The sequence below is a fragment of the Cydia amplana genome, chromosome 26 (assembly GCF_948474715.1).
Source record: "Cydia amplana chromosome 26, ilCydAmpl1.1, whole genome shotgun sequence".
Lineage (NCBI taxonomy): Eukaryota > Metazoa > Arthropoda > Insecta > Lepidoptera > Tortricidae > Cydia > Cydia amplana.
The window spans coordinates 6,455,642-6,470,262 of record NC_086094.1 but is presented as its reverse complement, the minus strand read 5'-3'; the positions used below and the strand labels follow the sequence as shown (position 1 = coordinate 6,470,262).

The 14,621-nt window shown below is 43.3% G+C and overlaps 1 protein-coding gene across 1 annotated transcript; it reads left to right on the top strand.

Annotated features, from left to right (window-relative positions):
* Positions 1-425: 425 nt before the first annotated feature.
* LOC134659947 (uncharacterized) lies at positions 426-13,062 on the top strand. The gene is made up of 15 exons (XM_063515643.1): positions 426-442; positions 1,501-1,674; positions 2,484-2,684; positions 2,733-2,912; positions 4,176-4,279; positions 5,530-5,642; positions 6,348-6,526; positions 6,585-6,692; positions 6,916-7,023; positions 7,247-7,354; positions 7,575-7,682; positions 8,266-8,394; positions 9,988-10,129; positions 11,039-11,148; positions 12,822-13,062. Exons 1-15 carry the CDS (start codon positions 426-428, stop codon positions 13,060-13,062), a joined length of 2,022 nt encoding a protein of 673 aa, XP_063371713.1.
* The last annotated feature ends 1,559 nt before the right edge of the window (positions 13,063-14,621 follow it).

Sequence of the window (14,621 nt, the reverse complement as noted above, 5' to 3'; positions counted from 1 at the left end):
AAATTGTACAACAAATCCATTTAAAAGCAAAATTCTAATTGCTTATCGTAAAAAAAAAGAAAAAAACGTACTTAGAACTATATAGTGTTCTAGAACAGAAACGTCATTTTCTGCACACCTATTATTGTAGGTTTAAATGTGCCTCAATGCAAAGGAGTTCGCTGGTTTAACCTTTTAATAAGTATTTATCACTAAGTGTGAGGCCTGAGTGGACGCTCGAGTTGGGCGTTGCAAACGTATAGGAGCGGCCTTAGTGCACGCTGCTCAAATCACTTGTGAGCCCGACGCCACGCTGCACGCCCCGCCGAACGCTCCGCTCCGAGCGTCCACTCAGGCCTTACACTAATGCATTTATATAATATATAGATTACGACGGTGATGTTACCTACTTCAGTCCATATCGGAAAAAAATATATTAAAGCTTAATGAGTGATAGTGAGGGGTAAGTTTATCGCAAAATATCTCAAGGGTGAAGTGATAGCACTAAATAAATAGTAATTATCATCTACCTACTTAATTAAGTAGGGTATCTGGTACTTGAAAATGGTGTTTATACGGGCTATAAAGACCCCACACTACTTGTTGTTGTCTTTAGTAATTCGTTTTTTTAGCATTAAATAGAAAGAAAGTAAACAATCTTGACGTGTCTTTTTATAAAAAAGGATTGAAAACTGCTTTAAAAAAACCGGCCAAGTGCGAGTCGGACTCGCGCACGGAGGGTTCCGCACCATCAACAAAAAATAGAGCAAAACAAGCAAAAAAAACGGTCACCCATCCAAGTACTGACCCCGCCCGACGTTGCTTAACTTCGGTCAAAAATCACGTTTGTTGTATGGGAGCCCCACTTAAATCTTTATTTTATTCTGTTTTTAGTATTTGTTGTTATAGCGGCAACAGAAATACATCATCTGTGAAAATTTCAACTGTCTAGCTATCACGGTTCGTGAGATACAGCCTGGTGACAGACGGACGGACGGACGGACAGCAGAGTCTTAGTAATAGGGTCCCGTTTTTACCCTTTGGGTACGGAACCCTAAAAATTGTTTTTAGTTTATATTACTTATGAAAGCAACAGAATGTAAAAGATCGTATATGATTTATAACTAACATATTTGCTGTGACTTATTTTTCAATGGTGATTTTTAATAAAAAGACATGTCAAGTTCGCTTACCTTCTTTCTAATGCAAAAAAACGAACTCTAGTCAGTATTAGTCAGCGCTATGTAGAATGGCGTCGCTGCGCAGTTGCGCCAACGTTGCGTCGAGCAGCAGCCATAGAGTTGACTAGACGCCGACGCTCGGGAGACGCTAATATGTGACGTTATCTACGAAAAGGGACCTAACTGTCGATGGCGCTTACGCCATTATTAACGATGTTCCGATATAAATACAATGCCGCGCGACACTGTACGGCGTAAGCGCCATCGACAATAAGGTCCCTTTTCATAGATAATGCCCCATATAGGGTGACCCTAAGATTTTTAAACTCACTGCTTCTAGCCCACCTCATTATGACACGGTAGTGGTTGGCCTCGGCGCTGCGGGCGTGACCGCGGCGGCGACGCTGGCTAACGCCGGGCGGCGCGTGCTAGCGGTCGAGGCGCAGCCCCGCGTGGGGGGGAGGGTGCACACTGTGGCTCTCGGGGAGGGGGTGGTGGAGCTAGGGGCGGAATGGTAAGTGGAACATGTACAACTCTAGTCCAATGGGGTTGGCAACTGGCAAAGGTTCGCATAGATGGCGCCATCATAGCTTGCCCCTTTTTCTATGACATTGGCTTAAAGGGCTGGCATCCAGGGGGCCGATTTTTGAATTTCGATCGCTCGATTTCGTCACTCGAAAATCGGTGGAAAACGGCGAAATGCACATTTTTGAAATACGAGTGATAGAAATTTGAAATGGAATGGTATTGACCACTCGTTTCTCAATTCTATTAGTAGAATTTATATGCCTAGTAGTGGAGATATTACTGAACGAAATACACGAAATCGAGCGGTCGAATTTCAAAAATCGGCCACCTGGGCATTAAAAAACCGGCCAAGTGCGAGTTGGACTCGCGCACGGAGGGTTCCGCACCATCAACAAAAAATAGAGCAAAACAAGCAAAAAAACGGTCACCCATCCAAGTACTGACCCCGCCCGACGTTGCTTAACTTCGGTTTAAAATCACGTTTGTTGTATAGGAGCCCCACTTAAATCTTTATTTTATTCTGTTTTTAGTATTTGTTGTTATAGCGGCAACAGAAATACATCATCTGTGAAAATTTCAACTGTCTAGCTATCACGGTTCGTGAGATACAGCCTGGTGACAGACGGACGGACGGACAGCGGAGTCTTAGTAATAGGGTCCCGTTTTTACCCTTTGGGTACGGAACCCTAAAAAACAAAAAATTGACACAATTATAGGGATTGACAGGGCAAGCTATGATGGCACCGTCTGCTAAATACTTCCAGCCAACCCCATTACCCACCAATCCCATTCCAGGATAGTGGGCACCAATAACAGCCTGGTGTTCGACGTGGCCACGCAGCACAACATCACCGTCGTACCCCAGGACCCGACCATGGTGTCGTACCGCTCCGACGGCGCGCCGGTAGACTCCCGGCTGGTCGACCAGCTCCTTCTACAGTTGAAGGAAGAAGGGCCTAGTACACCGGAGGCTCAGGGGAATTACACCACGCGCAAGTGAGTGTAGCTATAGTTTGTCAAAGGACTGTCTCATTTCAAGCACAGCCTAGTGTTCGACGTGGCCACGCAGCACAACATCACCGTCGTACCTCAGGACCCGACCATGGTGTCGTACCGCTCCGACGGCGCGCCGGTAGACTCCCGGCTGGTCGACCAGCTCCTTCTACAGTTGAAGAAAGAGGGGCCTAGTACACCGGAGGCTCAGGGGAATTACACCACGCGGAAGTGAGTGTAGCTATGTCATTATTCATGTAAAATTTCTGTGAAAATTTGAAAATGTGAAAATTCATGTAAATTTTTTATCAAATCAAATCATTTATTTTTTCGTGATTAACTTAGGCACACTTGCAACATCCCACTAACCCGGGGTTAAGCGGTTAAAGCGTTAACCCAGTGTCAAATTGTACTGGTACTCTAAGTTTAATCGGTTAACCCCGGGTTAGTGGAATGGTGCAAGTGGGCCTTAGTGTATAGTGCATTGGGGTAAATGCCAAGGCGGGTTAAAATTCGAAACTGGCAATTATCTACTAAACTAGAAACACTTTCTACTGTAGCAACAGTACGCAAGGTGCCATGTAAGCGTTGCAGCGGCGTAAGTGTTGCTAAAGTATGAAGGGTTTCTAGTTTAGTAGATATTTGCCAGTTTCGAAATTTACCCCGCCTTCGCATTTATCCCAATGCACCCTATACATACAAAAGTAACATTATAAGGTATAAAAAACATACATAATTAACGGCATTAACGGTTTATAATGACAGACATTGACACACTTTGTTCTATTCCAATCGGAGCAAAGTTAGCTTAAAAGCCTTAAGGCTTGGCCAAACACAGAGCGCGACGCAGCGCCGCGTGATGCCGACGCGATGACTGTTCAAACAGGGCGCGCGCGGACCGCGCTCTCAACACGCTCTCATCGCGCGCACGAACGCGGCGCGGCCGCGCGCCACCGCTCGCTGCCTAACGTCTGATCCGACTGATGTGACCCAGCGCGACGCGGCGGCCCGCCTTGTCCCGATCCCGACGCGTCCGCGCGGCGCAGCGCTGCGCACGCGCCGCGTGGACGCAAGGGGCCACGCGGCGCGGGGCGCGACAGAAGCGGGGCGTGATACGTGGTGATACCGGCGGGACGCAGTCTATTTGACCCCGGTAACCTGTTAGTATGTGCCGCGGTCGCGCGGCGCGGACGCAGCGCTGCGTCGCGCTCTGTGTTTGGCCAAGCCTTTAGCGTCGGTTGCACCAAACCGTCTGTCACCGTTAAAGCATTCATTAAGTATATGTGAATTTTCATACTTCTCTGGCGAGTGATGGTGATCAGTCCGTCAAATGTGGCTGGTGCAACTGTGGGCCTTAGACAGACTCTAGGAAGATGCGAAATTGACAGGCTGAGGCTAGGAAAGGAGAAGGAATTCTTTATAACTTTGCTTATGTCCACAGGAGAGATTTGGGCCAGTTGAGCCTATAACATGACTTCCCTATTGAATTTTCAGAATAATGGAAGAAATCACAAAGAATCACCCCCATGTACTCAAGGACGAAGATTTCATATCTGGGCTCCTGCAGTTCCTGAACCTGTATGTCAATTACTTGGAGGGTATTGTATCAACTTTCTAAACATTTAAAAAGATTAAATCTATGTTCACCATTGACCGTGCGAAAGAGAAGGTCTCCGTTTCACCTTGGGCGAATATTCTTTTATGTCCGGTCTCCTCTACAGGGCTACATATAACCGCGAAGTTAGCAAATTGCAGGCATCTTTCTCTGTCACTCTTATGACGCCTTCATTGGATTAAAAGAGAAAGATCCCCGCAATTTGCGAATTTCGGTTTTCGCGGTAGGCCCCCTGAGGGCGACGTGTTACCTCCCTGTCACACTTACGTACGAATTTACAAGTGCGACAGAGAGGCAACACGTCGAACGTGGTTCGCGGTAGGCGCTCTGGTCGCATTTCTCAGCCGATTCTCGTGATATTTTGTGAGCAGGTTCGATGATGATATAGATTTTTTTTGTCGTTTAGTTTTTTTTTTCAAAATTATGGAGCCATGGGGGTTGGCGAGGTCTACAGTCACAGAGCCACTATAGTTCGTTTTTTTAGCATTAGAAGAAGTTAAGCGATCTTGACATGTCTTTTCATTGAAAAACGCTTTTTAAAAATCAGTAACTTATACTTATGAAAGCAGAAGAATATAAATGATCGTATTATAGATTCATAATTGTTACATATTTGCCATTATTTATTTTTAAAACATGTTTTTCAATTAAAAGACATCAAGATTGTTTACCTTTTATCTAATGCTAAAAAAATGAACTATAGTGTAAGGTCCAAATATGTCGATATAAATATAAGTAGGTACCTTTGAAATTTTAAATCTTGACTAAATAATATGTGGACATTTTTATATATCGACACTTTTATATCACGGTGTTTATAAAACAACTCCGACACTTATATTTTTTCAAATTAGTTTTTTTTTATAGTTAGTGTTTTTTTCTTATAGCCTCCTAAGGCCCAAGGGTCTACCTATAGTACCTATCCAGTTCGATGTAATTTAAACCATGTTCAATTGGAACATAGTCGCTTTTGCTTGGTTTCGTAAAATTTTCAAACAACGCAAAATAAACTCAATTTAGGTTCAAATCTCAGTGGCAGATTTTGGACGTTTCATTTAGTATGGAGCCTTAGGAGGATATAGACTTCAGTCGACTAGGGTCTGTGCGGAAATAGAAGAGTCGTAGAATGTATGGGCTCACCTACATTTCACGACTTTTCTCTTTCCGCACAGACTCTAATTCGTCAATATGTGTAAGAATTTCCAATATTTATTTATAATTTATCTTCGATAGGTTCTAGCGACTGGAACGATGTGACTACCGGCGGCGATTACGAGGACTTGGCAGGCCACAGGTCCGTGAGCTGGGCCCGGCATGGATACAACACCTTCTTCGATATCATGCTGGTAAGTTCACGCTGTGTTTACTTTAGTTACACTACTTACACTGTGAAAGTGTTATTGCCAATAATAATTCATAGAAGTTTGACGTTTAAAATAACACTTGTACTGTATGGGCTATCAAAACTAGAGATGCCACGAATATTCGGCAACTATTCGGTATTCGGCCGAATACCGAATATCTGTTGCACCTACTTAAAAAGAAAAAATGCGCAATAGAAATAACCAAAAACTATATAGGTATATTTAGAATGTGTTCTTGGGAAGTTGTTAAATACGTAGACCCTTTTTTGAGCATTTTTTGACTAAAAAACATTTTATTTTTATCATAAGTCTGTTTTGTTTGACTCTATTCATTAATGCTGTTCAACAAAAATATATCTTAGCTAACGTCATCGAACGTTGAGCTTTGTTAGCGATCAGTTTTCATAATAATTGTGACTCAAAATGTTCGCATGTCACCGAATATTCGGTCGCCGAATATTCGGTATTCGGCCAAAACCACTATTCGGGGGCATCTCTAATCAAAACTGCTGCCAACTTAGCTTGGTCTAACTCAACCTATCCTGATGCAGATTAGGCGTCTTTGAATAGTTCATCTACCTATTTCAATTTATAATTTATAAACAGTTCTGTGACCATTTAAAAAAACAAATCAAAATATGTAATACAATTATTTTGATACTTGATTTGTTCCCAAATCCCCATCAGAACACATACAACGGTGGTCCAGGTCTACCCAACCTGGACATAAAGCTTAATAAGGAGGCGCGGGTCATCAGGGCTCCGCGGAGCCCCACCGAGCGCGTCACAGTCGACTGCAGCGATGGCAGTTCCTACGTGGCTGACACTGTCATAGTCACCGTGTCCCTCGGGGTTCTCAAGGACAAGTGAGTGTGCTAACTTGACGCTCTAGCTGGACATGTAGCTGAATAAGGTGGTCATCAGGGCTCCGCGGAGCCCCACCGAGCGCGTCACCGTCGACTGCAGCGATGGCAGTTCCTACGTGGCTGACACTGTCATAGTCACCGTGTCCCTCGGGGTTCTCAAGGACAAGTGAGTGTGCTAACTTGGCGCTCTAGCTGGACATGTAGCTGAATAAGGTGGTCATCAGGGCTCCGCGGAGCCCCACCGAGCGCGTCACCGTGAGTGCAGCGATGGCAGTTGCTACGTGGCTGACACTGTCATAGTCACCGTGTCCCTCGGGGTTCTCAAGGACAAGTGAGTGTGCTAACTTGACGCTCTAGCTGGACATGTAGCTGAATAAGGTGGTCATCAGGGCTCCGCGGAGCCCCACCGAGCGCGTCACCGTTGACTGCAGCGATGGCAGTTCCTACGTGGCTGACACTGTCATAGTCACCGTGTCCCTCGGGGTTCTCAAGGACAAGTGAGTGTGCTAACTTGGCGCTCTAGCTGGACATGTAGCTGAATAAGGTGGTCATCAGGGCTCCGCGGAGCCCCACCGAGCGCGTCACCGTGAGTGCAGCGATGGCAGTTGCTACGTGGCTGACACTGTCATAGTCACCGTGTCCCTCGGGGTTCTCAAGGACAAGTGAGTGTGCTAACTTGACGCTCTAGCTGGACATGTAGCTGAATAAGGTGGTCATCAGGGCTCCGCGGAGCCCCACCGAGCGCGTCACCGTTGACTGCAGCGATGGCAGTTCCTACGTGGCTGACACTGTCATAGTCACCGTGTCCCTCGGGGTTCTCAAGGACAAGTGAGTGTGCTAACTTGGCGCTCTAGCTGGACATGTAGCTGAATAAGGTGGTCATCAGGGCTCCGCGGAGCCCCACCGAGCGCGTCACCGTGAGTGCAGCGATGGCAGTTGCTACGTGGCTGACACTGTCATAGTCACCGTGTCCCTCGGGGTTCTCAAGGACAAGTGAGTGTGCTAACTTGACGCTCTAGCTGGACATGTAGCTGAAGGTGGTCATCAGGGCTCCGCGGAGCCCCACCGAGCGCGTCACCGTCGACTGCAGCGATGGCAGTTCCTACGTGGCTGACACTGTCATAGTCACCGTGTCCCTCGGGGTTCTCAAGGACAAGTGAGTGTGCAACTTGACGCTCTAGCCGCTGCTAGCACTCGAGCCTGAAGAAGGACCCCCGAAGGGCCCGAAACATGTCGCCAATAGCGACTAAAAATTAAAGTGAGTGAAAACGTTGTCGTCTAAACAGTTTAAAATATGTCTCACGAAAGTTCAATTTCGATTACGTAAACTTAACTTTTCAATTTAAGATGTGTGAATAGGGAATATTACTCGAATATCTGCGTAAGGGGCGCCACTCCCACGATAAGTCACAATCTAAGGGTCTACCGCAAACGAGAGAGTCGAAATTGTGTTATCTAACCTCGCTATCACTCTTAAATATTCGAGCGATAAAGAGGCAGATAGCCGAGTTTCGATTTCGCGTTCCCCGGTAAGCCCTTTGTAAACAAACCGCCGCTGTATGTTAAACCGCCTTGATGTATCAATGTCATATTTTATTGTCTGTGAAAACTTGTCAGAAAACAGTTTAAGGTATAGTATGTAATAAGTTACTCTATGGTATACTTCAGTCGCTAGTGCTGCACCCTGGCGGCAAAACATTGCAGTAATACTCCCTATTAATAAAACAGTTATTTGACAGATATTCTTCCCTTTTCTCACCGCCTTTGCCCGAGGACAAACTAACCGCCATCGAGAAAATAACCATGGGCGTGTTGGACAAGATCGTGTTGCAGTTTGATCAAGTTTGGTGGCCGCTGAACGTAAACAGGTGGGTTTATTGAAGTGAAAACTTCTTTAGCGGCGCTGGGCACTTTTTGAGGTAAGAAAAAAATGATAAACTCGAGACAGCGTAAGGCGATCACGTGACCATAAGGTTTAGATGGCCACTCATTTAGATGGCATTTAAATCAATAAAGAAAATCTCAATGACATAATTCAATAAAGCTACATCTTGATGAAATCGCTAATAAAAGTGAACTTTAGTACTGGTGAATAAAACTCAAAATATCATGACCAAATATATTTAAATGCGAGGTCTGCAAGGTAACTTTATAATTTCTATTCGAATTTTAAACGATTAACGCTACAATTTAAGCTCACTGGCCAGCAATTTCGGAACAAAAGTTTTTCAATAGAAAGGCGAATGGGTCAATTATAGTGCTGCAGACATTTTGGACTAGTCATTGAGTTTTCACTTCTGTCGGCACTCCCGGAGTGCAACCCGTTGTTTTTTTTATAAATCTTACAGCTATCTTTACAGTTTCCCAATGCGATAGTGTAGGCACGCTATTAACATTAAAAGATACGTACTAACACTATACTACTACTATATCTAGGTATATACTATAAGAACTATAATTAAAAATAACACAACACAAACAATATAACTTTCACAAATTCACTCTCGGAACAATAAAAAAGACATCGCTACATAGTATAAAACAAAGTCGCTTCCCGCTGTCTGTCTGTATTCAGGGATGTTGCGAACATCCGCATCCGCAACCGCGGAACTTCCGCATTATTTTCAACATCCGCATCTGCATCCGCAAGCGGATGCGGATGTCGAACAAGTCGGTACAGGAACGTCTTAGCGGCTGCGTAAGTGCTAGGTAATTTCGTCATTACTTACCTATAACGAAATCGTCTAGATCCAGAAAAGTCGGCGAAGTTACTGTTTATTAAATATAACGCACCTATATTCTTGCTCAAATACTAAACGTTTCGTTTTTTTTAATAAAAAAATACTAAAAATGTAATATTTGACGTTTTCTAAGTACCTAATCTGGACATCCGCATCCGCGGATGTGAGCCTTTAAATATCCGCATCCGCATCCGCGGATGTCAAAAAATCTGCATCCGCAACATCCCTGGTCTGTATGTATGCTTAGATCTTTAAAACTACGCAACGGATTTTGATGCGATTTTTTAAAATAGAGTGATTCAAGAGGTTTATGTAATTAAGCCAAGTCATTATACGGATTAAAAATTAAAGATATCTTATTGATACGGTTTAACACCCCCTGGCACTGACTAAAATAACCGACTTAGTTTCACATTACATCTCAAAACTTTTTTGTGGTAGAAGAATTGCGAGACTTGCATTTTTTGATGGGATAACATAATTACATTACGCAATTCACACCTATTGTATTACAGTGAAACCTGGATAAGTGAGACTTCAAGGGACGAGCAGATTTGTCTCACTTAAAGAGGTATTCCACTTACCCAGGCTCTCAGTTAGCCAGGTACAAATAAATTTCTGTCTCATTTACAGAGGGTCCCACTAATAGAGGTGAGAATTGAGGATATGTTTCAGTTATAGAGGTGGTTAATAAGGTATTTTGTAATTTCGTATTTCCAGGTTTGGGTTCATCTGGAAAGCAGGGGATAGGAAGAAAGTACCTGTTTCAGAGCATTGGGTCACCAAGATTATAGGGGCCCATCGGCCCCTGGGGTCCAATAACGTGCTGATTTTGTGGACCAGTGGGGACATTGCTAAGGAGGTAGGAGAGACCTAACACTACCTTAACTAAATTTATATCACAGGTTCAAATCGAAATCGAACTTTCCTACCGTCGTTTTTAGGGTTCCTTACCCAAAGCAGGCGTGTCTCCGTGATTTCGCCGCTTTGCTATAGGTAGCTAAAAGTACATCCGTCGGCCCCAATTTTGGGGAAAGCCATAAGCCGCGCGTGGCGCTGTCGCCACCTAGCGGCCATATCTGTGCTGATCGTAACAGACGCGTTTTGTTAGAGAGTGAGTCTTCTGTACTTAGTACTATTATTTATTCTGTGCCCAAAGGGTGAAAACGTGACCCTATTACAAAGAATCCACTGTCCGTCTGTCTGTCACCAGGCTGTATCTCATGAACCGTGAGACCGTGATTTTAAAATGCTATTTGATATATAAGTTGGTCTATCTAATTTGAATTCCCTCATCTACTCGAAGGTTAGCTGGAAGAGATCCCTTATAGGGACAAGTTCGCCTTTGTACCTTTATTTCTGTAAATTGTATTCTCATATCTATTTTGAACTTTAATTGAATCGCAAAGAGTTCCTTTAAAAACAAAATTGCTTATGGGTCTCATCTAAAATCTGCAAAAAAATCTTGTATATTAGGAACTGCACTTTTTGCGTTTTATAAATTATTATTTTGTATGTAATAGCAGCCGTGGCTCACTCCGCGATTTCGTCGCGTCGCTACAAGTACATGCGGCCCGCACCAATGTTGGTGTCTAGCCATAGTGGTTGCCGCGCACCGCTACGGAACGGACGCCTGCTCGCGCCTGCGCCACCTAGCGGTCATATCTGTCGTAATAGACGCGTTTTGTTAGAGAATGAATCTTCTGTACCTAGTGCTATTCTTTATTCTGTGGTAATAGAGTAGATTATGTAATAAAATATCCTTCGGCAGGTTGAAACGCTTCCAGAAGAGCAGGTGAAGAGGAAATGCGTGGAGCTGCTACAGAGGTTCATGGGTGACACTCTGAACGTGACCGTGCCACAGCCTGCTGCCATCATCAGGTACATGTATCACACTGACAATCCAACCTCTAGACTGAGCTTAGGCCAATTCTTTCATGAAACCGATGCTGCCAAAAATACGGGGGTGCGGGGGGACGAGGTGAGCGAATCCCGTGCCGTGATTGGTCCGTTCAAAGACACGGACCAATCACGGCACGGGATTGACTCGAAGATGGAGTAAAGCTTTGGATTCCTCCGAAAACGGTGCCGTCATATTACGGCCGCTATATAGCGTTGACTGACGTCACTAGAACGTTGTCTATGTAAACAAGATGGCGCGGTTTCCTAGACGGCGTTACGTTACGTTGATTGTCAACGTAACGTAAGATGACGGCCGTCATGACGGTGTCGATAGTTTCGTGAACGTTTTATTAGATAGCGGTGACGCCATTTTGAATAAATGACACGAGATTTGAATAAATGATTCCGTACTACGATTATTTTCCTCTTCTGATGATATTTCATCCTCCAAGTAAATTATAGATGATCAAGCAAATCTTGTCAGTAGGAAAAGGCGAAATTCAAATTTTCTATGGGACGTTATCCCATCGCGCCTACATTTTTCAAATTTGCCGCTTTGACCTTGGTGGATGACGGTGTGTTATGACGCCGTGATACTTGCCACATGTCGCCACCGTAAAGACGGCCGTCTTTTGCGGCCGCTATATGACGGCCGTCATATGACGAGGAGGAATCCAAAGCTTAACGCCACCGTATGTGTGGCAGAGGGGGTAGCGCGACTATGCTATGTCTAGAGGTTGGATTGTCTGTGATGTACCATCACTACATAGTATAAAACATAGTCGCTTCCCGCTGTCTGTCTGTATGTATGCTTAGATCTTTAAAACTACGCAATGGATTTTGATGCGGCTTTTTTTAATAGATTGATTCAAGAGGAAGGTTTATGTATAATTTGTTAACCCGTGCGAAGCCGGGGCGGGTCGCTAGTGATACTATAATTTAAATGTAACTAACTTTCATGTAGCATTAGTCATGTAAACGTGTTTTCAATAAATAATTATATAGCTGGTCAATCCAATTTGTCAGTAAATAGGAACAAAAAAACTATACTCATCCTCTTCTTTTGGGTGCTAGTACTAGTGTAAGACAAGTAAAGAAAGAGTGGTAACTCCATACATCAGCTTTTTTTACAAAAACGCGAGTTATATCGTAGTCGACATCTAACGTCAAATAGTGGAACTATCAGTCCCGCTACTTGACACCAGATGGCATAAGTTTCGCTACTAACGAAAAATGTACTAATAAAACAATTTACAACTATAGTTCGTTTTTTTTAGCATTAGAAAGAACTTTAAAGAAGGTAAGCGATCTTGACATGTCTTTTAATTGAAAAACGCTTTTTAAAAATCAGTCTAAATAAATGATCGTATTAATGTCGTATTCGATTCATAATTGTTACATATTTGCCGTAACTTATTTTTAAAATGTGTTTTTCAACAAAAAGACACGTCAAGATTGTTTACCTTATTACTAATGTTAAAAAAAAAACGAACTATAATGCGTCGCAATCATAATGTTATTTTGAGTGTTTAGTTATATTTTTATAATATATACCTATGCTACTTTTAAGGTATTTATTTATACATAAATACCTTACTGCCATTAGTTGCCTAAAATAAAGATTTTCATTAATTCATTCCTTTTTTTTTCAGATCAACCTGGTACTCGAACCCATACACGCGAGGCAGCTACTCTTTCGACAACACCCTAACTCCGCAGTACCCGGACGCGCGCGATTGGCTCGCGAGGCCGCTAGCGGACTCGTCGGGGGCCCCGCGAGTCCTATTCGCCGGCGAGGCCGCGAGCCGACGCCATTTTGGCACCGTGCACGGCGCTAGCGAGACTGGCCACAGGGAAGCCATGCGATTGGTCAATAAGAGCTATAAAAATTAATTCTCATTACGACCTGTGCCCTGTTTATCAAAAGCTTGTAACTTGTAATAATAATATAATAATAAATAAATAAATATTATTGGACATTTTTTTTACACAAATTGACTAAGCCCCACGGTAAGCTCAAGAAGGCTTGTGTTGTGGGTACTCAGACAACGGTATATATAATATACAAATACTTAAATACATAGAAAACAACCATGACTCAGGAACAAATATCTGTGCTCATCACACAAATAAATGCCCTTACTGGGATTCGAACCCAGGACCGCGGCTTCACAGGCAGGGTCACTACCCACTAGGCCAGACCGGCCGTCTATCGGTCGTAATACAAGCGGATGTCACTTTTTGACATCTCTTGTTGTAACCATGGTGCAATAAATAAATGATTGATTGATTGATTGACAGTTTTTGTTAGAAAGGGACTTCCACTTGTATTACAAGTTACAAGCTTTTGATAAACAGGGCACAGGCCGCGTAGACAACACGCCAATCGCTAACGCTCCGTAGCGAACGAAACGCAACTGTCACTGTCGCACTATAGTTCGTTTTTTTAGCATTAGAAAGAACTTGCAAGAAGGTAAGCGATCTTGACATGTCTTTTAATTGAAATACGCTTTTTAAAAATCAATAACTATTACTTATGAAAGCAGAAGAATATAAATGATCGTATTAGATTCATAATTGTTACATATTTACCGTAACTTATTTTTAAAATGTGTTTTTCAAAGACACATCACGATTGTTTACCTTATTTCTAATGCTAAAAAAACGAACATAATATGGAAGAGCGACAGAGAGACTCAAAGCGATTCGACGGCGAAGCGCAAGCGATTGTCACCTTGGCTAGGCCGCCAGGGGCCCGTTTCTCAAAAGCTTGTAACTTGTAATACAAGCGGATGTCACTTTTTGACGGCTTTTGTTAGAAAGGGACTTCCACTTGTATTACAAGTTACAAGCTTTTGAGAAACGGGCCCAGCCGCAAATTATTAATCTTTCTGAATTATGTACTATTCATACGTGTGTTGGACAAAATAAACGATTATGTATTTGTAATTTTTGGGATTCAAATAAATAAAACAAATTGTTATGACGTTTTGTATTTTGGATAAAAATATATTATACCTATCTATAGATATTTCTAAAATCTACAATAGATTATTCCCTATAGTCTAAGTCTCAGTCTTGGGGTCTGCTGTAAAAAGTCGCTTTCGTTAAACTAGTGCCCACGTCAATTCCTGGGATTAGTTGCCTAGCGGACCCCCCCCCCCCCCCCCCGGCTCCCTCGAGCCGTGGCAAAAAATGCCGGGATAACGCGAAGAAATTGATGAAAAGGAAGTAAAACAAAATATATAGGTACTTAATACTTTATTGTTTATTTTCAAATAATTGACATAGATATCTAGGGACTGGCTTTACGGGCAATAATAATGAGGCACGACAGGGGCCAGTACAGCGGTGTGAAATCGCTACAACGCGATTGGTTGATGAGTTCGCATGACGCGCGCGATTGGTTGACGAGTTCGCACTACACGCGCTACCTATTGGTCGCAACTAGT

Bases quoted from the DNA above. Each gene is read 5' to 3' on its own strand.
- LOC134659947 (XM_063515643.1), top strand. The intron at 2,913-4,175 runs GTGAGTGTAGCT...TTGAATTTTCAG, and splicing joins GGGAATTACACCACGCGGAA to AATAATGGAAGAAATCACAA. The intron at 7,683-8,265 runs GTGAGTGTGCAA...GTTATTTGACAG, and splicing joins CTCGGGGTTCTCAAGGACAA to ATATTCTTCCCTTTTCTCAC.